The following is a 21648-nucleotide window of genomic DNA, read 5'->3' as shown; positions in this document are numbered from 1 at the left end:
TGGAGATCAAGTCAAATTCAATTGCAGACAATAGGATTTGTAAGATGATGTGACAATTATGCACAAGAATTTAATCACTTTTATGGGACAAAAATTTTGCGCATAGTAAACTCTAAGGATGTTATCACCATACAAAAGAGGGTGGAGGAGGCGCAGTGGGTGTACACTGAGGTTAGGAAGGAGTTGCGCCTATATAGCAGATATTCTCTGTACCTCGGTAGCACAAATGTTACCACGTGTAACGAGCTGAATACGTACTTGCCCCTTATTGATGGGTTTGTGAGTTCACCACAAAGAGATTTTTCCGGTGGTGACAGCAACTACCACCACCATAGACTGGTGGTGCTAAACTAAATTTAAATAATTACAAAAGAGAAAAAGAAAAATAGAGAACATATACCTAATTATTGTGGTTAACATTCAACTTAATTATAATTATAAGCACTGTATATATCACAGAAGGTAATTTATCATTTATTTTAGAGATGGTACAGTAGCATTCACCTTTATTTATTTATATACATAAAAAAATCCCATTGGGAGGGAGGGGAATGGGCACCAACATAACTCCAGAATCTTTAAGTAATGGAGGTAATCTGGACACTTGTCTTCACCGCAGCCGACATTAGCTAAGGAATCTCAGTTTTTCTTGGATTCTTTGAATTTGAGTAAGGATAGAGTTGTTCAGTTTTCAATTCTCCATATTGCTTGGCACCCTCCACCAGTCCACCGGAGTCTTGAATTAAAATCAACACGGATGGATCTGTATTCAACTCCGAGTCGGCGGGCTTGGTGGTATTATCCATAATCTTTCCACGAGAGATTTATTGTGGCCTATAACGCAAATTTGGGGAACTGTTCAATCACCTTAGCAGAACTCTGGGCTATTTTTCTTGGTCTTGGTTATTGCGTCTAAGCGGGACTTTATCAACATTATAGAGCGACTTTAAGTTTGTGCTACGATGAGTTACATGTGTCTCATGTTGCTTCCTCTCTGTTACTAGCCATCCCTAGTCTGCTTGCTAAGGAGCGGAGTGTGTCGATGAATCATGTTTTTATGGAAGGAAACGGCTATGCCCATGGTCTTGCTAAGCTTGGGCACTCCCAGGATGCTTTTCTAGTTATGTTTGAGTCTCTGCTTAGTGCTATTTTTGTTCACTCTGACGCTGATTTCAGGACTATTTCTGTGCAATTCTTTTCTTTGGACACAAGCTCCCTTGAGTATTAGGAAAAAATTGTATATATATTTACAGCCTAAAATCATAATTTCAGTATTCCCACCCCAATCTTCTTATTGCTTTATCTGATAATTAAGGACTATACTTGGTGGACACTGAAATTAGTTATTAAAGTCATTTATTAGTATAAAATATATGTTAGAATATAAACATACATTAAAAATAAATTAAACCACATATATTTATACACAAATATATTGGTAGCTGATTTTAGTGACTGATTTTGGTATACGAATAATATTTTTAGATAATTAATAACAAAGTGCGACAAAGAAGAAAGTGGAACAAATTATATAAGCTTTTGTCTGATACAAATTATACTAAGTAAGCAAAGAAGTGGGGAAGCTAATTAGAGAAAGAGTCAAGAACACTGCGGACTTCACTCTCGCCAATTCTCACATACAAAGAGAGCAAGTAATCATGTAACTCATGAATTAGCAAAATTTGCCTGTAACCATGCTAGCTTTACTTGACTTGAAGAGTGTCCGAAAATCATACAAAGCTTCGTAACCAATAATTGTAATCAACTTATTTTAAATTAATGCAAATTTTTTTACCTGCAAAAGAAATTAAGCAAACGGAAGTATCACACAGTACTTTACTCTGGTTTCAGCTCTGTTGCAGAATTATTTATTTTTGGGGAAAGCGCAAAGAAGAGGCGTGAGGCCCAGTCTACTAGTTGAGGATAAAGCAGCTTGAAAGGAAACAAAACCTTGACCCAAGATGGCTCTGTCAAGTACATATCTCCCCTGCATGCGCTTTTCACTATGCTTTCTGCTAATTCAGATGCTGATAACATTGGAATTATTTCCATTATACGCTCCTATATTAATTGCAAAAATATCACAGTTAACTACCAATTCATTATTGTGAACTAAGTGCCTCTGTTGAGAATTCAATTCAATTCAATTTCACCACCAACCTTCTTTATTAGAGTTACTCCCAGATCCGTTTTGACCAAACCTGGTGTGACTATTGTTATGCCAATAGCACAACCAAGTTCCATCCTCAGAGTCTCAAAGTAGTTTATAATCGCTGCCTTGCTTGCCTGCTTAGTAGCGATCAATAATTACACTTTCCATTATTAACACTAAAATTATAATCATATTTCATAATATATATTGCATTGGTTAATGGAAGGTTACACTATAGATACTGAATCTTGGGAGAGGGAACCGTCCAAGAGCCGATGCAATCACAACGATCCTGCCTCTGCTTGTTTTCAGATGTGGGATTGCGCATAAAGTGCCATAAACTGATCCCCAGAAATTTACGTCCTATGTGAAATGTGAATTTACATTACTAATTTAATGTCTAACCATATAAATAGAATAGAATAGATAGAATTTCATGAATGGCCTTAATTACCATAATTGAAGTAAATTCAGAAGCATTACTCCAATCTTTGAATCCTGAAGGCTTGCCAATTCCAGCATTATTCACCAAACAATCCACTGCGGACAACATACACAAATTGATACAATTCTATCATAAAAATGAAAATTGAATGATAGCTAGCATAGGACGCACAAAGTCGCATATATATACATACATCGTCCAAAATGATTAACTGTTTGATCCACAAAACGACGAGAGTCTTGGAGCTTTGAGACATCAGCAGCGATGATGATAACATCAGGAGAACCCAGAGATCTGGCCTTTTCAGCCACAACTACAAGATTGTCCTCCCTAATGTCAACCAGTGATAAAACTGCTCCTCTCCTTCCATATTCATATGCTAGTTGCTTTCCAAAATAAATTAAACAAAGGTTTATTAACTGCAACTACATATAACAATCATATAGAGAGAGAGAGTGGAGCAAACCTCGCCAATCCCTGAGGCTGCCCCGGTGATTAGTACAACCTTGTTTTCCAATTTTTCATCGGTTTGAAACAGCTTCCTTACATAAATAAGAACCTTGAAGATAAGGAAAGGTATCATGAAGGAGGATAGAAGCACCAATGATAGTGGGGGCAATGCAATGTTCAGTAGCTTCTGAATTGCAGCCATGATTGCTTTGATTAAATATACCGAAGAAATCAAGCAGAGCTTATACTTATACTATCAGTGTATAGTGGAGTAGTGGTAGTTTAATCTGCTACTAGATTTTATATTCTCAATCTACTTCATCCTACTGGATTATGTTATTTCCTCAACTTTTTTTATTAAGCAACTCATATCGAAAAATCTCAGAAAACAAAAATATTTAGTCCAAATTTGTCAAAATTTATTATTTTTTATTTTATATAATATACTTTGCAATAGATAAATATTAAATAAGATAAATTTAAACTATTTAAACTAATTTTTTTTTGTCTCTCTAATATGATCAATTAGATATTAACCTGATATATTTTTACCAATTTCATAATTAATGTAATTAGATTCTTGTAACTATTTTAATACATACAATTAATTTTAAAAATTAATTTAAAACTTACGTCATGTTTAGGATATTTAATAAGATGATAAAGGAAAGCAAATGCATATATAAACAAGAATTTAGTTAGCAATGAGTAATAGCTCAAATGGCATAGTCTCCCCATACTCAATTAAGAGGTTGCGAGTTTGAGTCTTCTATTTTTGGTAAAAAAAAAATTTAGTTAATTTGTTGTTATTGACACATTTTAAGAATACAATAATAAAATTTTTTTAACGTTAAAGTATTAAATTGGTCTAAATTTTTATTTAACTTTAATGTAGTCCTGTCATGAAGTTAATGGTAAATAATTAACGTCACTATTCCACCAAATCTTAATGTCCTTTCTTGAAAAAGAGGTACAAGTTCGAAAGGCACATAAGCAGCAGATGCATCACCACAAGCTATTGACCTTGTTTCAAGCACATGAAAAACATGGTCAAGAACTCGCTTTCTAGTTTCTACAGAAAAGTCATCGGTAGTGACGATGACAAAAAATACTAATTATAAAAAAAATAAAACAATAAAAAACATAATTTTGATACATCCAATCTTCACACGTCTTTCGTGTCTCTACCTATTTAATAGATGATATTTTTTATTAATTTTAAAATTTTACTTATTATATATTTAATTTGTTACAAATTTTTTCGTATTTATAAGTTACAATTATTTCATATCGTATTTTGTGAGTTAAATGAGATTTAATTATTTATTTTACCAACCTAAAGTAGTTTTTATTTCTTTTGTAAATAAAATCTTAAAATTCTATCTTTTAAAACTAATTTATACTGCATTAAAAAATTTTTTATAATTTGTACCATCTTAAATAAAATATCTATATAAAATATAAAATGTTGTTTAGACTAAAAAATATTTTTAAAAAAATGTGACTGTTAAAATCTTTTCATTGATTTTTTTTTTTAAAATAAATTAGACACTATTATCATGCATTAATATGTTCTACTTTATTATCATAAACTTAGATCTAATGTATATAATCTTTGTCATTTAGACATATTCTTATACATAAGTTAAATATAATTTTACGGGCCTGCTACACATACAAGTATCCAAGCATCCAAGTTGGCCCAGCCCAAATCGAAGACACGCGCATAAGGAAGCATAACATGGCGCGTCAAAATCACGCGCTCAACACAAACAGTTACGTATGGCAGACTCTTTCACTTCCTCCACTTCTTCCACTTCTCAAAACGCTTCGAAAACAAGGAAACGCTACCATTTTCGAGCAAAAATCAAAGTTCAAAATATACAAATCGTTATTCGAAACCTCCATCAAAACAACATCAAACTCTCCGTGAAGAATCTGAAGAGAAAACGAAGCAACAATACTCAACGTAAGTTCATTAAGATTACTGTATATTTTAGTTTTCTTCTACGTCGTTCTTCTAGGGTTTACTGTGCTATTATTCTTGCTTCTTTGTTACACTGTTCTAAGTTCTACGTCATTCTTCTAAGTTCTACGTCGTTCTACATTCTTGTTCTAAGTTCTCTTGCTACTGTTGTTGATTTTTGGGGGTTTATTCCGTAGATTGGGGGTTGTATACTGCTTGAACTTGTAATGTGGCTTGATATTGATGCATGTTTGACTGATATCTGACAGATATATACGAATGTATCTGAATAATATCTATCTCACTGTTATCAATGGGTGTATCTGATTCTTACATATGGGTGTATCTTACTGTTATCAATGGGTGTATCTGACTCATATATGCGTGTATCTTACTGATATCTCAATTAATTTGATATTGAAGCATGTTTGAGTGATACCTGACTGATATATATGGATTTATCTGAATCATATCTATGGGTGTATCTCACTGTTAACAATGAGTGTATCAGATTCTTACATATGGGTGTATCTTACTGTTATTAGACCTTGTAATGTTGCTTGATATTGAAACATGTTTGACTGATATCTGACTGATAAATATGAATGTATCTGAATAATATCAATGGGTGTATCTCACTGTTAACAATGAGTGTATCTGATTCTTACATATGGGTGTATCTTACTGTTATTAGACCTTGTAATGTTGCTTGATATTGAAGCATGTTTGACTGATATCTGACTGATATATATGAATGTATATGAATAATATCTATCTCACTGTTATCAATGGGTGTATCTGATTCTTACATATGGGTGTATCTTACTGTTACTAATGGGTGTATATTTGTGTGTATTTTTTGTTTCAGACAAAATGGCAGCAAGAAACCAAACAAAGGATCTTAAGTGTGCCACACATCTCCTGAGTGATAAGTTCAGAAACATGACTGAGGAGAAGAAGGCAATTGTCAGGGATCTCGGATTTGGTGGGTTGATGCACGTCCCACCTTTAAGGGTGGATCACCAACTCTTAAGGGAACTGGCAAACAACTTCAAACTTGGGGAGAACAGACTGAAGACAGGATATGGTTCTTTCCAAATAACACCAAAGACAATAGGTGATGCGCTTGGCATCAATGCAACAGGTAACTAGCTCAAAATTATAGGTGTATATTAAGTTCATGCTTGGGTATATTTAAGGTTGATGCTTGGGTGTTTTTGAACCGATTTTGATACTTTGTTGTTTTCTTTTTTGTAGGAAATCTGTTTCCTGAGAAAGTTGAGTATAAGCAACTTTATAAGCAACTTTCTGATGATGACAAAATAATTTATAGAAGATTTCAGGGTAAGACCCTCAAAAGTCTTACCGATGAAATGATGGAAATAGGCGTTGGCAGCGAAGAGGAACGCCTGATGTTCAAGAGGATATTCATCCTCTACATACAGATGGCGTTCCTTTTGCCAACGACGATAAACAAAATATCGCCCGTGCACCTCGCCCCAATTTTTAAGATGGACGGCATATCGGAGAGAAACTGGGGGGGGCATGTTTTGACGTTCTTGATCAAAGGCATCACAGACTACCAAGAGAAGAAGAAGAAGGCAATTGATGGCTGCCTCTTTGCCCTCATGATAATATACTTCCATCTTTCTGAAAACAAAGGCAAGAAGAGGGCTGAAAGACCACCAAAGCCTTGGATTGCCAACTGGACTAAGGAGCAGTTGGTGGAAAGAATGACTGCAGAAAGAGAAGAAATTTTGGTAAGTAAACATAATATGTTGCTTGTATTTTATTTACCTGAATGCTGCTAGCTAAAATATCTCATGTTTCAGGGGATTGTGAAGATGGCGGAGACAAGAGCAAGAGAAAAAATGAAAGAAAAAGAAAAAAAAAGAAAAAAAAACAAGAAATAAAAAAAACAAAAAAAAGGAAGGCGAGTCCAACATCGTCTTCGGAGACAGAAACAGCTACTGATAGTGACACTTCTACCTCTGAGTCTGAGACTCAACAAGACTCGGAGGATTCAGCAAGAAAACACCCCATCAAAAAGGGGAAAAAGTAAGTACCATACTTGGGTGTAATTTCTTTTTCGAGTTGGGTGTATTTTGTTGATCACGTTGGGTGTATATTTAGTATGTTCTAAATAATCACTGTTTGCCTTCCAGAATGGACTCCAGAAAAAGAAAGCAGAGGCAAGAGGAGGCAGATTCTGATTCAGAATCTGAATCTGAACAAAGTGATGAGTAATGTCCTGAAATTATTACTCCTTTCTTTTGGCTTCATTATAAAGATTTCGTGTATTAACTGAAGTGTCTATTATTAACTTATAGGAGCGAAGAATCATCACCTGCAGAGAAGGAGAAGGAGAAGAAAAAAACAAAAACAACACCAAAAAAGTAAGCACTTCTTTGCATAATATTCTGTGATAAAATTAATTTTTTATTTCTGATTGGTACTCTTTTTTTTCCACCCAGAACACAACCAAAAAAGAAAAAAGTTCTCGTGGAGGATTCACCTCCTAAAGAAGACCAATACTTTGACGGGTACAGTACCTCGTAAGCTATATTACCGTCTATCGTTGTAATTATTTTTGTTAACATCTTCTTTTATGAATGTAGTGAGACATATGAAATATCAAGTGATGAACTGGATGAATGGCTAGGGCAAAACGTTGATAAATCTGCTGCAGAGGGGTATGTCTTGCAGGGCTGTCTATTTCATATTTTGTTGTGTTTTGTATGCTAATAATTGTTTCTTGTTTCGCAGCGAGAACCAACCTGACCTGCGATCGACAGAAGGTCGCTATGTGTCGTCTGAAACGTAAGAAGCTTTATTATTTAATAAAATCTTGTTATCATGATTTGGGTGTGTCTTGTGGAACCATTTGGGTGTATTGTGTGGATCAAGTTGGGTGTATGTTGTTTAATAAGTTGGAATATTAACTTTGTTGTGTTGCTTGGATCAAATCTGTCTTAGAATACCGGCTGTGAACTTGGGAACTGATGCTCCTTCCTCTCAAGGACACACAGAACAGAGTAGTGTAAACCAGCCGTCACAGAGCATGTAATTTCTCTTTCAAATAACCGTTACTTTTGTTCTTCTATTACCCTTCTACTTTTAATTCTGTATATATTTTTTTTTAGAAAAAAAAGCCCTTTATTATTTTATTCAAGAAAAAAAAGGCAGGAAAAAAAAGCAAAAACTGCAAGTATGTAAGTTCTCAAAAAAACAAAGCCTGTCTTCTTTTTGAATTGTTCGGGTGTATTTCTTGAATTTCTTTGGGTGTATTTTAGGTTGAGTCCGTCTGATTCGAATATGATGGTTGTGAGGGAACAGACACCGTCCGAAGCGCTTGCAATGTGAGTTTTACAATAATATTCCAACCTTATAACCTTATTATTTTCAAAGGCGTTGTTAACCTTTCATTTTTCTTCTTGTTTAGAGTCCCGATTCAGGTTTTTGTGCCGGCATCCCAAACAACCACTGAGACAGATTTTGAACCAACCCCTATGCTACAGATTGAAGGGACTACAGAAACGTAAGAAATAGTATTGAGTGTATATTTGTTTGGAGTTTGGGTGTATATTAGCTAACAGTTTCGGTGTATATTGTTCCTGATTAGTTTCTTTTACGCCGTGATTAATTTTTTGTAACTGTGCAGCACTCCTGAAACCCCCAAACAACTTCAAGAGACCACACCCACGGTTCCCCCAGCTCCAACTAAAATGTAAGTTCATCAGACTAAAATCAATCTTTGCTTATCATCCGTATATTCTTATTCTTATTCTTATTCTTATACATGATGACGCAGTCATCCAGACGCAGAAGACGCTGCTGCCCTGTTGATGATGGCACGGACAGCTTCCTATGTTCCTAAAACAGATCCAGGGGTGCCATCATTCAGCCTTGGATTGACTGATTCAAGCCAGGAGGGGGCGTCAACGCAGGAGACAGAAAGGGAAAAATCTCCAGAAGCTGCGAATTTGATAGAACAATTGGACAGTTTGGTCCAAATAATAGCAAGCAGCGCGACGAAGGGAAAAAACACAAGTCCACAAATTCAGAGGGAGACTGGGGGAGAAAGTTCTGCAAAGTTTGAAACTCCTCGGGGATTATATCAGATTACGGATGATATGAAACAAAAGTGCTACATCTGGGGGACAAGACTGAAGGAAGATGCAGATGGCAATACTAACGAGTATGAGGAAATGTGCACTCTGATTGGCCAAGGAAAATACATTTTGATGAGAATGCACCTTGCTTCCCTCCAGGCAAAAAGTGATATAGAATCTCAGGTAATATTATAATAAGATTAATGTTTTTACACCAAAGTCAATTACAATGCTTATTAATGTAAAATTGATTTCGGCATATATTTCTAGATTGTATCTGCCATCTGCCTCATCCTCAACAAAAAAAATGAAAAGAGATTCAAGAACAAATATACTGTCTCCCCCCAGATATTGTGGTAAGTGTTACTTCTACGAACTTCGGGTGTATTTTCTGTATTGATTTGGGTGTATTTTTCACATTCGATTGGGTGTAAGTTTAGTATTTCATTTCTTGTTTCCCATTCTTGCAGTGCATGGCACTTTCGGATCACCCAAACGGGGAATTCGTATCACCGAAAATGAAAAAGAAATTCAGGGTGGAAGCCTACCCGAGTTTCATTCCCTTCATAAATAGAAAAAAATTGACTTCACACCCATATGTAAGTTTTCGTTTGCTAAATTTGTTAGTACGCTTATTTACTTATTTGCAAAATAAAATAACACACTGTTCATGTGTGGCAATCCTTTAGATTTTTGCCCCTGTCTGCTACGCGGGGCATTGGTGGTTATGGCTGATAAATACAAGAAAGCGGAAATGTCAAATACTTGACCTGCTACACAAAAAGGCTCCCACTGATGAGAGAAAGGCCATTAATAAATTCACTGTAAGTTGCCTCTGTCTTCTTTACTTTAATAGATAGGTCTATTTCGTTATTTGTAATGGGTGTATATTGTCCATTCAGTTGGGTGTATCTTGTCCATTCATTCGGATGTATTACTGATTTGTTTTCGTATTTAAGGGATACGTATTTTCAAGATTAATAACATATGCCGGCGGGGAACCTCTTCAGAAAGGGGAGAGGGAGAAGGAAATTAAATCACCATATGTTAAAATATCTGGCCAAAAAACAAGGTATATATTTGTAACTCTGAACATTAAACTTTTGTAAATGAGATTTGTAATTTATTTTCTTCGTTTTCAGCTATGACTGCGCTGTGTACGTTATGAAGTGGATGGAGATAATTGAGCCGGAAAACATCAAAAAGGGGAAGTATCAATGGGATAATTGGCCACAGGTAACTGTCTTTAGAACCATATAACTCTGTATTACTTTACTGAATTAATATTGCTGTTTAAACAGAATATACTTTTTAATTGTAGGAGGAGGTGGACCACTATAGAGTGGAGTACGCATCCCGGATACTATTCAGTGAGATGAATACACAGAGAGATCAGGCAATTAGAGAGAGTAGTGCTATAAGGCTATCGAAGCCATCCTCTATATTATTAAGTCCGTTTTGTCAGATTAATTCTGCTGATATAGAAACTGCGTAATCCATCTGCTGGGTAGTTTGTAAATTAACAAATGATGTAAATATTTGCCATTTATCAACAACTTCTATTCTATGTATATTTTTTCCCATAGTTAAACTATCTGTGCTGGTAAACTGTCTGTGATGTATTCAAAAGCTGTATTACAGGTGGTAAAATATGAAGGAAAAAATCAAGGCATATATAAACACAAATTATAAACTGCTACACCCAAACTGTCTGCGCTGTATTCAAAATGTATGAATTACATGTACTAAAATATGAAGAAAAACATCAAATCAAATATAAACCCATAACCTGAGAATTTTTACAGCTTTTGTTTTATATATATCTATATATGTGTCTATATCTAAATTGTGAATTAACGAAAATACACCCAAAATAACAGTGCTTTTACACCCATATTCTGTAAAACTATACACCCAAGGAGTTATCCCCTGCTGCTGGTACCCTAAACTGATAACTCATAACGTGTCCTTGATATTGGCTGCAATTTGAATGCGCCGCTGATGCAGCATCAAACAGGTTTATCTGAAATATAACACACACACATTACCTAAACTATTAACGAGAAAAATAAACTCAATCGCCACAAATTTAAAGAACATTACTTTTACCTCGCTTAAAACTTTCGTCTTCTTCTTCTTTGTGGCATTTGCGATCTGTTTCTCCAGCTTTGAACCTAGCCTGTTTTTTGGACGTCCTCTTGTTCGAATCCTTGGCGGGCTTTGAAGCTCGTTAACGGATTCCAAGTTGGCGTCTTCGTGGGATAAAGAAGATGTCCCCTTCCTTTTGGCTTTTAATGCTTCCATCTCGGCCATGACGTTATCATACGCACGGTGCAGAATTGCAGTCAGCTCCTCCGATTCGGAGGCAAATTCGCATATATTTTGCGAACGAAAAACCAATTGGTCGAACCTCTTGCTTCTTGGCTCCATTAGTGGCTCGTCATGGCTGCTCTTGATGTGTGTGTGTCGCCTCTTTACCTTCTTGCTCCATCGTTCCAGTATGTATCTCGGTGACACTTGGCTTACTTGTTCGAAGCTTAACACGCTTAGTGCGTGACGGCACAGTATCCCTCTCGACTCGAATAATAAGCAATGGCATTTTACCTCGGCTGCAACCGAGTCATAAGTAACCACAAACTTGTTGAATATTGAGCTGGAAACTTGTTCTCCGACTTCGTATACTGAATAGCCTAGAGCGGAATTCTTTAGTCTGGTGATGCAATTCGCCTTTCCTCTGAATTGCGCTTGGACTTCCCTAAACTTTGCGTGAGTGTACGCATCTTGAAACTGAGCTTCAATGCAGGATTTGGTTGCACACGGTATGACCGTATGAAAATCTGCAGCATCTGATTCTCTCTCTGCTTGCTCCCTGCTTCCGAGGCAATTATCGTATTGTTTGACGAACTGAATAAGCAAGCTGTTCCGGGTGATATACTTGTTAAAAAATGAATGCATGCTCTCGCTCCTTTGTGTGCTTCTCATCCCTGCCCAGAAATGGTGATCCAGATAGATAGGAACCCATATGTGACGGTCTTCGTACAGATCTGCATAATACACCCAAAGACAGTCTATAAATACACCCGGGAAAACATGCAATTTACACCTCTGATGCAGCTTTTAAAAAGACATTACCTGAAAGCCACTTGTTGTCCACAAGACCAAAATTCAGCAGAAAATCGTTCCAATTCCTATCGAATGAGTCTTTGCTTTGAGAGTTCCAAACAACTTGGCTCATTTCTTGTTCGATATCGGCATGTCCCTTGTACCCGTTTAATTTGCTTGGAATCTTCTTCATGATGTGCCAAATGCACCAGCGGTGAACTGTTGTTGGCATACAGGCCTCTAAAGCCCTTTTCATGGATGCGCACTGATCGGTGAGAAACCCTTTCGGAGCGTTTCCTCCCATGCAACGAAGCCAGCTTTGAAATAACCATTTGAATGATTCAATTTCTTCGTTCTTCATCAAAGAGCATCCGAGAAGTGTTGATTGACCGTGGTGATTCACCCCGACAAAAGAACCACAGACCAAATTATACCTGAAACAAATTACCATGGTCCAGAATGCAAAATCATTAGCTACACCCTAACAAATGCTTCGCATACACCCAATGAAACAGCCAATATACACCTCTACTGCGGATTTGTAAAAATAAATTAATTTGGCATCATAAACAGGGACAGTTTGTTACCTGTTTGTATTGTAAGTGGTGTCGAATGAAATGACATCTCCGAAATACTCAAAGGCGGCTCTGCTTCTTGCATCGGCCCAAAAAGCCAGCTTAATCGATTGATCCTCTTCGAGTTGGAGCTCAAAAAAGAAATTCAGATTCTTCTCTTTCATTCTTAACAAATATTTTCCGAATTCCTTTGCATCTTCTTGTTCGGAAACATTCCGCACTTCCCTGGTAATGTAATTCCTCACGTCATTTTCGATAAAATTTAACTCGCGGTGACCCCTGGCAGCCGCAACAAATTTTTGGTAGGTTTTGCTTGGTCTGATACCGGCCTCCTCATTATTCTCTATCGTACGACGAATGGACATGCTTAGTTCCCTGTGCTGTTTGAGCATCTCTTCTTTGCTTGGACAGCAGGGGTGTGAATGATCCAGCACAACCTTTGAAATGATCCAAGCACCGACATCCTTCAATGTGTGTATATAAATTCTTGCAGGACAGTTTAGACCAGCTATCGGATTGGTCTTCTCGGTCGGAGATATTTTAGATTTCCATTTTCCCTCTCTGCTACATGTAATCAGTTGGTTCTTAATCTCGTTTCCCTTCCTATTTGTGCACCGAACTCTTGTAGAAAAACCTGCAGCCTTGGCGTAGTTCCTGTAAAATTTTCCAGCATCTTCAAGGGTGGTAAAGGTCATTCCGACCTTTGGAACAAGCTCGTCATCAACAACTGAGAGAGGCTGCAAAATATACCGTGTCAGAACTGTAAATACACCCATAGATATGATTCAAATACACCCAATCATGTCTAATACGATACACCCGAACCGCAACAACTCAACTACAGAATGACTTTTAAAGCCATAAACTGTAAATACACAGCATGCAGATATACACCATCTCAAAAACTAAAAACACACCTAATCATGTCTGTTATAATACACCTGAACAACAACAAGTAAATTAAAATAACAAAAAACCAGTAAAGTGTAGATACACCCACACTTCTAGCTAAAATACACCCAAACAAGAATTGATCTACACCCGAGCGTCTGCTACAAATTCCAGGTAATTAATCACAACTAATACATTGAATCGACAGATTCAGGTAAACGTGTTACTTTCACAGTCAATGTTCAGCAATTTTTCAACTACACAATGCTATACAAATTACTGAAAGAAATTTCATACTAATCCTATGTAAAGCAAACCTCAGGGACTTCGTTAGATTCTGACTCATAATCCACTTCGCCTGCATTGAGCTGACAATCTGAGGTTGAATGATCCATTATCTTCAAAACGAGATCAAACTTTGATTTCGGAAAACAACAAATCAAAAATAGAAAACGAAGCTCGAGTTGCAGAGAGAGACAAACGTAACCTAAACGAAGAAGATGCTAGTGAGAAAAGGAGAAGAAAAGAACAATGGAGAAGAAGGAGGGAAAACGCGGGAGAAGAAGAACAACGAAATCTCAAAATAACGAAAACGAAAAGGGAAAGAAATATTTTAAATCTGGTAGTTAGATATACGCGCGATGTTATATAGCGCGTGTAATCAACGTACCTGAAGCAGCGCATATTTTGATTTTATTGTTTAATGAACTTGTAAAGCATACAAGCCATTAGGGCTTGTATGCAGAGCTTTTCCGATAATTTTAATGTTGTCACTTACGCACAAAATTTTAACATTAAATATTTTTAAAATCTGTAATTATAAATTATATTATTTTTTAATATTTAAACCATAAAAATAATCTATTTTTTAAATATATCATTTTATTATAACAAACAAATTTAAAAGATAATACAAAAAATATATAAATTATATCCTATTAATAAGTTATGCTTCAATGTGATTTTAACTAACATTATTTAAAAGTATTTATTTTTTCAATGTCCTATAAAAAATATTCCAACACAAATTATATTATGATAATTTTTTAATCATAATTGATTTTATAAAATCACATTTATACCAACATGTGTCATCTAACTTAAAGTACTTTTATATATGAGCTGTTGCATAAGTTTATTGACCTCTCTATAAAGTAATTAGAGAATGAAATATTAAATAAATACAAATACTAACTTGGAGGGAAATAATTATTTTCGAATAATTAATTTTCTATTCAATTTGTGCTTAAAAGTTGAAATAAAAAATATCTTTTCGAAAAATAAAACTACTATTATAAAACTATATTTTTTTTACAACTTACACAATATAATACAATTCTACAAATTTACACATATTTTTTTAAGATAAAAAACTCTTTAATTAAATCAAATTAATAGAGTTGTCATTTACACAAAATACTTACTGGTGTATTTTTGTTAGCATCAAATACAGATTTATTATTTTGATTAGTTACCTTTATTCAAGATGCTAAATAATCATAGTTTAAATCGTTATGTATTCAGTAAATCAGAAGAAAAGTAGACTATAAAAAATAATAAATAAATAATAATTAAAAGTAGAAAATAAATACAAATACTCTTATTTAAGGATACGATTTCTAACTATATATTTTAACATAAATATATGCTTTTAAATTATTTTCATGCTTTTTTTTTTATAAATTCAACTTACCAAAGCTAAAAGGCAATTAGTAAGATCAGTTCCACAAAATACATCTAACAATAAATTAATACAAAAAAAAATAATATAAATATTTTAAAATTTTTATTTTACCTTTATTTTTTTAGATACCATTCATCATATAGTTAAATTGGACACTTGTCAAATAACTAAATCTAAATACTTGTCAAATATTTAGTTATGACACTTGTTAATTAAATAATCTACTACTACTTTTTTATTATATATTAAAATAGATGTTTGTTGAGGTTGGTTGTGCTTGTTAGTAAGAAAAGAAAAATGGAAGTTGTAAAGAAGAAAAGGGAAGTAGGTTTAACAAATTATATAAATTAAAATAATAAGAAAAAAAATTCAATGTTGGTACATATAAAAATGTTAGGATATATATATATATATAATAAGAATGTAGTAATAGTTTATTATTTGACAAATGTTCAACACATATAGTCGACAAGTGTTTTATTTAAATGATTGATAAGTGTCTTACTAATTCAAAACTTAAACATAAAATAAAATAAAATAGATAATAGATATAGACAAAAAGTAAGCACCAAGAGTTTGTTTAAAAAGTATGAGTGTGAGAAAAGAATTTTATTTTTTTAAAAAAAGAATTTATTTTTATTTAAAATTTAATTTTATGGTTTAGAATGACTTTAATATACTAATAGAGTAGAATTCAATTATTTGATTTGGAATAATTCTTACATAAATTAAATTTTTTTCTTTTATAATTTTGTCCTCAACAAAATTATTTTATTAAACGAACATCTATTTATTTAAATAGAAATACTTTCGACATTTGATATGTTAAATTAAATTTGTGCGAAAATTGATTTCATAATCAGACTTTTCTTAGTCTGATTTGTAAATGAGAAAAAAAAACGAGAATTAGAATTCTCAAAAGAGTTTAAATCATTCATTTTTATTTGTTCTAAAATAAGAAAAAGAATTCTATTTTGAATGAATTCTAATTCATCCGTTTTTAACACAAGCTTTAAATTAGACAAACAACTTTTTCGCACAAATCTCACCTACAAAAGCATTTAGAAGTAAATCTGTAAGTACGAATCAGTTGCATGTTGGGCACGTTTTTTTCTTTTTAGGATCAGGATTTGAACTTGCATTGAAACTAGAGCAGGAGTGAGAGTGTTGAAACAGGAGAAGAAGAGGAGGGCAAGATCTGAGAGAAGAGAAGGCAGACAAAGAGAAGCGAGCTTCGAGAGCAGAGGCAAACAAAGCTTTCACAGTGAAGAAGAAGCTCTCATGCCAATGTCAAATATGGTTACTACGGTATGTGTTTTTTTTATTGATGTTCAATCATTGTTCTCTTTTCATTATATTCTTATTTAGAAGGCTCAATCAATTTGGATATAACTATTTAGATTTTTTTTTATGACTATTGTCGGTTTCAGATGCACTAAATCTTGTTGTTGTTGTATATTTTGTTCATTTATAAAAAAATACCAAATTCTTGTGTTAATTTCAAAAACTTTTACATAAATTTGTTAAGATTAAAAAGAAAAAACTAATTTTTTTAAACTTAATTACAAAAATATTTATTCTCCTAATATTTCTCATATTTTTTTGGTTAAATTTGATCTTACAAAATAAATTTTGCAAATGCAATCATCTCATCATGTTTATATAATAACTAGGAAAAATTATATTTCATCTTTTATAAAACGTTTAAATGATATTTTCGTTATTTTATTTATGAAGTATACACTTTTCTTTACAAGATTATAATAATATATATTTCAATTTATTTGACCAAAATACTTTATTAATTTTTGAGAATTATTTGAAATTGGGTTGTTTTTGGATTTGAACATGAGGTCCAGAATTCTTTTGAGATAATGTCCGATTTTTTTTTAGTATCGAAGTGTTGCTGTCCGAATTCCTTGTGAGGAGGTAGGGGTGGTACCTGCAAGTGACTCCGATACTTAAGTTAGTACTGGTCGCGGTGTTCGTGGTCGGGTATGGGTGGATTGAATTGGATCTTTTAATTGAAATTTATTCATTTTGAGTCTGATTAGGAATCTTGGGCCAGTATATGAACAATTAATACTCATTATAATTATATATAAATTAACGAATTTTTTTAATTGGTTTAATTAATAACAATATATATTTTATATTTATTATAATAATTTATTTTAAATATTTTTTATTAATCATGAAATATAAAAAAATTTAAATTAAATAATTTTAAAAAATTAAAATATTTTATATTATGTGATAAATATTAAAAATAAATAAAAGTTATTACAATTATAAATATATGTATGTTACTATTATTTAATTAATTAAATAGTTATCGTTAACTCATATGTAATTATAATAATTATTAATAAATATTTTACTCATCAAATATATTAAAATGTATTTATTTTAGTTTTATACAAATAAAAATTTATATTTATAAATAGAGTAGCATCATTTAAATATAAGAGTGTATTTTCCCAAGAGTAATATATTTAAATATAAGAGTAATCATCACTCTTTCGTGTTAACCAAACACATGTCTTTATAGATAAGTATTTTTCACATGTTTTTAAATTTGTTGAAGGGAAAGTCATTTTTATCGTTAATAAAATTAGACATCGTTTTTCACCTTGTTTGGGTGAGCTTCTAAGAAAAGATCTTTTTTCGAGTTATCTTTTTTTAAAAGATCTTATAGAGAAGTAAAAGTAATTTTATGTTTGGATATCTCATGTAAAAAGGTCTTTTTATCAATCAATTATGTTTGGGTATAACAATATAAAAGTACTTTTTTGTTTATTTATTACATGAAAAACATCTTTTTTTAAGAAAAAAAGATCTTTTAAAAAAAGATGTAAATTACAACTTCTCAAAAAAGATCTTTTTTTGATTTTACTAGTGCTTTTACTTTTACTACTAGAAATTTGCCAAACACGTTAAAAAATAAAATAAGATCTTTTTTCATTGAAAAAAGATCTTTTTTTAACAAAATAATGGCGTCCAAACATGCACTTTGTCAACATCTAAATATTTGGGAAACGTTTTTCCTATAATTAACACTTCTAAATTTGATTAATATTTATTCACAAAAAATTTGTTCCCATTAATCTCCTTTTTTTTCTGATAACCAAGTAGCATCTACTGTGAAACAACCTTCAATTTATAATGTTGACCCAAATAATAAGACCGACATAAGTAACATCTACTGTGAAGCAATTTTCAGTTTATAATGTTGTTCCAAATTAAACAAGACCAACATGCTGCACCCAAAATAGAATCAAGGGGAAAGAAGAGGAAGAAGAAGGAAGCAGGACAGAAAAGATCGAAAAGCAGAGTTTTGGGTCCGGTCATGTGCAAATTGAGTTGTAGCAGAAGAAGCATGACTTGGGAGAGTTGAAAGCCAGCTCCAGGATAGGATCTGTGATTCACAGTTCACACTACACATCTGACATCACAGATGTTGATTTAACGTAGACCCGTGGCCCTTGCTAGTTGCTATAATAAATACCTCCACCTGTCTCACACGTCAATTTATTTTAAATTCAATAATGTTAGACCAAAATGGTTTCAGCCAAAAACTAGTAAAATGTCTATGAGTGAATTTAAAATCTCTACATAAATAATATTTAGGGTAAAAAAACAAATAAATCAAGGGGGGAAACTTGTTACATGAATAAGCCAAATAAAAAAGAGATCCACGAATCAGCCAAATCCTATTTATATACAATTCGAACCTAATTGGTTCGAACCCTATTTACCCATAATTTGAACCTAATAGGTTCGAACTTCAACTTTATAATTCGAACCTAATTGGTTCGAATTACTACCGATAAAATAAGGAATGAAGATGTTGAGATGGATGAGTGGTCATACGCGATTGGATAAAATAAGGAATGAAGATATAAGGGAGAGAGTTGGAGTAGCACCCATTGTGGAAAAGATGGTTGAATCGCGTCTCAGGTGGTTTGGACATGTGGGAAGAAGACCGATAGAACATCCAGTCAGGAGGGTGGATGAGATGGAAGATGGACAAAGGGCGAAAGGCAGAGAAAGACCTAAGAAGACCATCCATGAGGTGGTCAAACGAGATCTACATGTAAACGGTCTCTCTGTAGACATGATACATGACAGAGCACAATGGCGTCGTTTGATTCATGTAGCCGACCCCACTTAGTGGGACAAGGCTTTGTTGTTGTTGTTGTTGTTTGTACTACCGATTTTGTCCCTCAAGTAATTCGAACCTAATTGGTTCGAACTACGTTCAATGCAATTTGAAGCTAGATGGTTCGAATTAGTAAGGAACGAAGCTGCATATGTTACGTGCATGGGATCGAAATTTATGAATACATTTTGTTTAGGTAGTATTAAACGAAATGTATGCTGAACACGCATGAGAATAAATTAGTGTACGAGTTACATTATGAAGACATGATGCAGCAATTAAATAACATCAAAATGCAAAGTAAAAATGTTTTCTCTCTAACACAGACATACATCTAAAGGTGGATACAAAGTAACACTGGTAACAAAATACATAGACGAACATGGGTAACATACAACTAGGCACATAAATCATCTAAAAAGGTGCGACCTCGTGAAGCAACGACGTGGAACCCGTGTCCTCTGACCTCTCCGGATAAACGGCTCCTGATCCTCGATCTCCTCGTCCTCGTCCTCGTCCTGCGGGGCTGGCTGTGCAGGCGTCCTAGGCTGGACATGTACCGGTCGGGATGAGGACGGCCCGGCAACTGAATGTGACCCAGCAGTATGTGCCGACGCTGGGGTACCACCCAAAGCGAAATACTCAGGAGGAGGAACGGAGGGCGGCTCATTCAGATCGACATCTAACGGTGCCTGTGTCCCCGTCGTCTGACTCCGCCCAGGGACAGCCTCATCATCATGCATGATGGCACTGATGTCATCAAAGAAGGGGGATCCAAGATCCCCGTCAAACCCAACACCGGCAAGTAGGTCTGAAAACGTGCTGCCTGGACTCACCCATGGCCTACTCTCCTGAGGTGTGGGGTCGTAAGGTGGAACTCCAACTAAGTAATCTCCCAGCGGCACCTCCCCAAGTCCAGCCTCAGCATGGGGAGCAGGATCTCTGGTGGCGTACCCCTGTCCACCAAGGCCACCAGCCTCACGACCGTCCTGGCCCTCGACGGGTGCCCTCCGTTTGCCTCCACGCCCTCGTCCTCGACGACCATCCCTACCTGCCTCATCAGCCTCGTCGATAGCCCGCTCCAGCCACCTCCACTCACGCTGGCTCCGTCGTGTCCCGACACGAGCTCTCCTCTCAACCCGACGCCTATCAGGGACGTCGTCGACTCGATCCATGTCAGGAACTCGACCAGGACCCCTCTGTGACGCCTCGACAGGAATAGGAATGCCCCTCGGATCCCCCAGATGAATATCGGGTGACAAGAACCTCTTCCCATGCTAGCTCCACCAGTCTAGATAGGCGTGCGAAGGTCCAGAATCGGCAACAACATCGAACCGGAGGACGTGGTCCGCACGGGTCTCCCGATGAATATGCCAATCCGGTAAGGCGGACGGGAACCAACGATCACTGCCTCTCCCGTCCTTCGACATCAGAAAGTCGATGTTCAGGGCGGGACGCGGGAGGGGCTGCACACCACCGAACTGCGGTAGCACCCTGTCTACCTGATGCCACTCTAAGACGGCAAAGTATATCAGCGACGTGACAGAACGCCACACTGCCATGTGTCGAGGCTCCAACACCTCCGGATGCACAACCTGAAGTACCTCGGGGGAGCTATAAGGCATCCAGATAAACTGCACAAATAAATACCGATGTTGTCACGCCAACTGGCTATACAGAAACATTCGATGTCTACTTATTTAAATAAAAGTAACAGGAAGAACACTCACATCCCTGGCCTGTAACCTGTCTATCTCTAGTCTCGTGCTCTGCAGTCGAGGACCCTTCTGGCTGTAGAAAGGGCTGTAACCTGACCACCTGTAGGGCACATGGGTGTTACATTTATTCAGAATTATGACAGATTTGTAATACTCACAGCAGCTATCACAACTTGAAATAGAAAAGCCTGACTAGCGTACCTCGATGCCAAAGGCCAGCTGGACGTATCATACCCAGCAGGCCTAAACCTGGGAAAGCACCAGAATATCCAGGACTGAAGTAGCTGAAGTGGGCCGGCTAGCTTGACCACATGTCTGTTTACCACTCGGCACATGCACCGGTACAACCACACCAATGCTGCAGACCCCCAACTGTAGGAACCCATCTCCT

At 35.3% G+C, this 21648-nt stretch overlaps 3 protein-coding genes across 4 annotated transcripts; 1 reads left to right on the top strand and 2 right to left on the bottom strand.

Moving 5' to 3' along the window:
• Positions 1-1508: 1508 nt before the first annotated feature.
• LOC112732857 (11-beta-hydroxysteroid dehydrogenase-like 4A) lies at positions 1509-3458 on the bottom strand. Of its 2 annotated transcripts, none has more exons than XM_025781663.3 (6): positions 3064-3458; positions 2791-2983; positions 2607-2692; positions 2384-2515; positions 2161-2289; positions 1509-2061 (listed from the first exon to the last, which is right to left on the bottom strand). In XM_025781663.3, exons 1-6 carry the CDS (start codon positions 3247-3249, stop codon positions 1837-1839), a joined length of 951 nt encoding a protein of 316 aa, XP_025637448.1. In that variant the 5' UTR covers positions 3250-3458; the 3' UTR covers positions 1509-1836. The 2 variants fall into 2 exon arrangements, with proteins under 2 accessions (XP_025637448.1, XP_025637449.1); XM_025781664.3 differs by having other exon boundaries at positions 2161-2286.
• Positions 3459-6621: 3163 nt separating this feature from the next.
• Positions 6622-8744, top strand: LOC112735998 (uncharacterized). Its single transcript, XM_072210836.1, has 9 exons — positions 6622-6627; positions 7324-7409; positions 7488-7556; positions 7632-7706; positions 7780-7833; positions 7990-8076; positions 8307-8372; positions 8456-8551; positions 8675-8744. The coding sequence occupies exons 1-9, from the start codon at positions 6622-6624 to the stop codon at positions 8742-8744; spliced, it is 609 nt and encodes a 202-aa protein (XP_072066937.1).
• Positions 8745-20816: 12072 nt separating this feature from the next.
• Positions 20817-21643, bottom strand: LOC112735283 (serine/threonine-protein phosphatase 7 long form homolog). Its single transcript, XM_025784840.1, has 3 exons — positions 21459-21643; positions 21270-21357; positions 20817-21173 (listed from the first exon to the last, which is right to left on the bottom strand). Exons 1-3 carry the CDS (start codon positions 21641-21643, stop codon positions 20817-20819), a joined length of 630 nt encoding a protein of 209 aa, XP_025640625.1.
• Between the last annotated feature and the right edge of the window lie 5 nt (positions 21644-21648).

Source organism: Arachis hypogaea, chromosome 13 (assembly GCF_003086295.3).
Source record: "Arachis hypogaea cultivar Tifrunner chromosome 13, arahy.Tifrunner.gnm2.J5K5, whole genome shotgun sequence".
In the NCBI taxonomy this organism is placed as follows: domain Eukaryota; kingdom Viridiplantae; phylum Streptophyta; class Magnoliopsida; order Fabales; family Fabaceae; genus Arachis; species Arachis hypogaea.
The sequence above is the reverse complement of the archived record's forward strand: the minus strand, read 5'-3'. Positions and strand labels throughout refer to the sequence as shown.

What these genes read in the sequence shown, in the direction of transcription:
- LOC112732857 (XM_025781663.3), bottom strand. Translation starts at nt 3,249, where the DNA reads ATGGCTGCAATTCAGAAGCTACTGAACATTGCATTGCCCCCACTATCA. An exon ending in CAGCCTCAGGGATTGGCGAG is followed by an intron (nt 2,984 to 3,063) that starts GTTTGCTCCACT and finishes TATTTTGGAAAG; the next exon opens with CAACTAGCATATGAATATGG. An exon ending in CTGAATTTACTTCAATTATG is followed by an intron (nt 2,516 to 2,606) that starts GTAATTAAGGCC and finishes CATTTCACATAG; the next exon opens with GACGTAAATTTCTGGGGATC.
- LOC112735998 (XM_072210836.1), top strand. An exon ending in ACAAAAACAACACCAAAAAA is followed by an intron (nt 7,410 to 7,487) that starts GTAAGCACTTCT and finishes TTTTCCACCCAG; the next exon opens with AACACAACCAAAAAAGAAAA. An exon ending in GAAGACCAATACTTTGACGG is followed by an intron (nt 7,557 to 7,631) that starts GTACAGTACCTC and finishes TTATGAATGTAG; the next exon opens with TGAGACATATGAAATATCAA.
- LOC112735283 (XM_025784840.1), bottom strand. Translation starts at nt 21,643, where the DNA reads ATGGGTTCCTACAGTTGGGGGTCTGCAGCATTGGTGTGGTTGTACCGG. An exon ending in AGCTGGCCTTTGGCATCGAG is followed by an intron (nt 21,358 to 21,458) that starts GTACGCTAGTCA and finishes TGTGCCCTACAG; the next exon opens with GTGGTCAGGTTACAGCCCTT. An exon ending in ACAGGTTACAGGCCAGGGAT is followed by an intron (nt 21,174 to 21,269) that starts GTGAGTGTTCTT and finishes TTATTTGTGCAG; the next exon opens with TTTATCTGGATGCCTTATAG.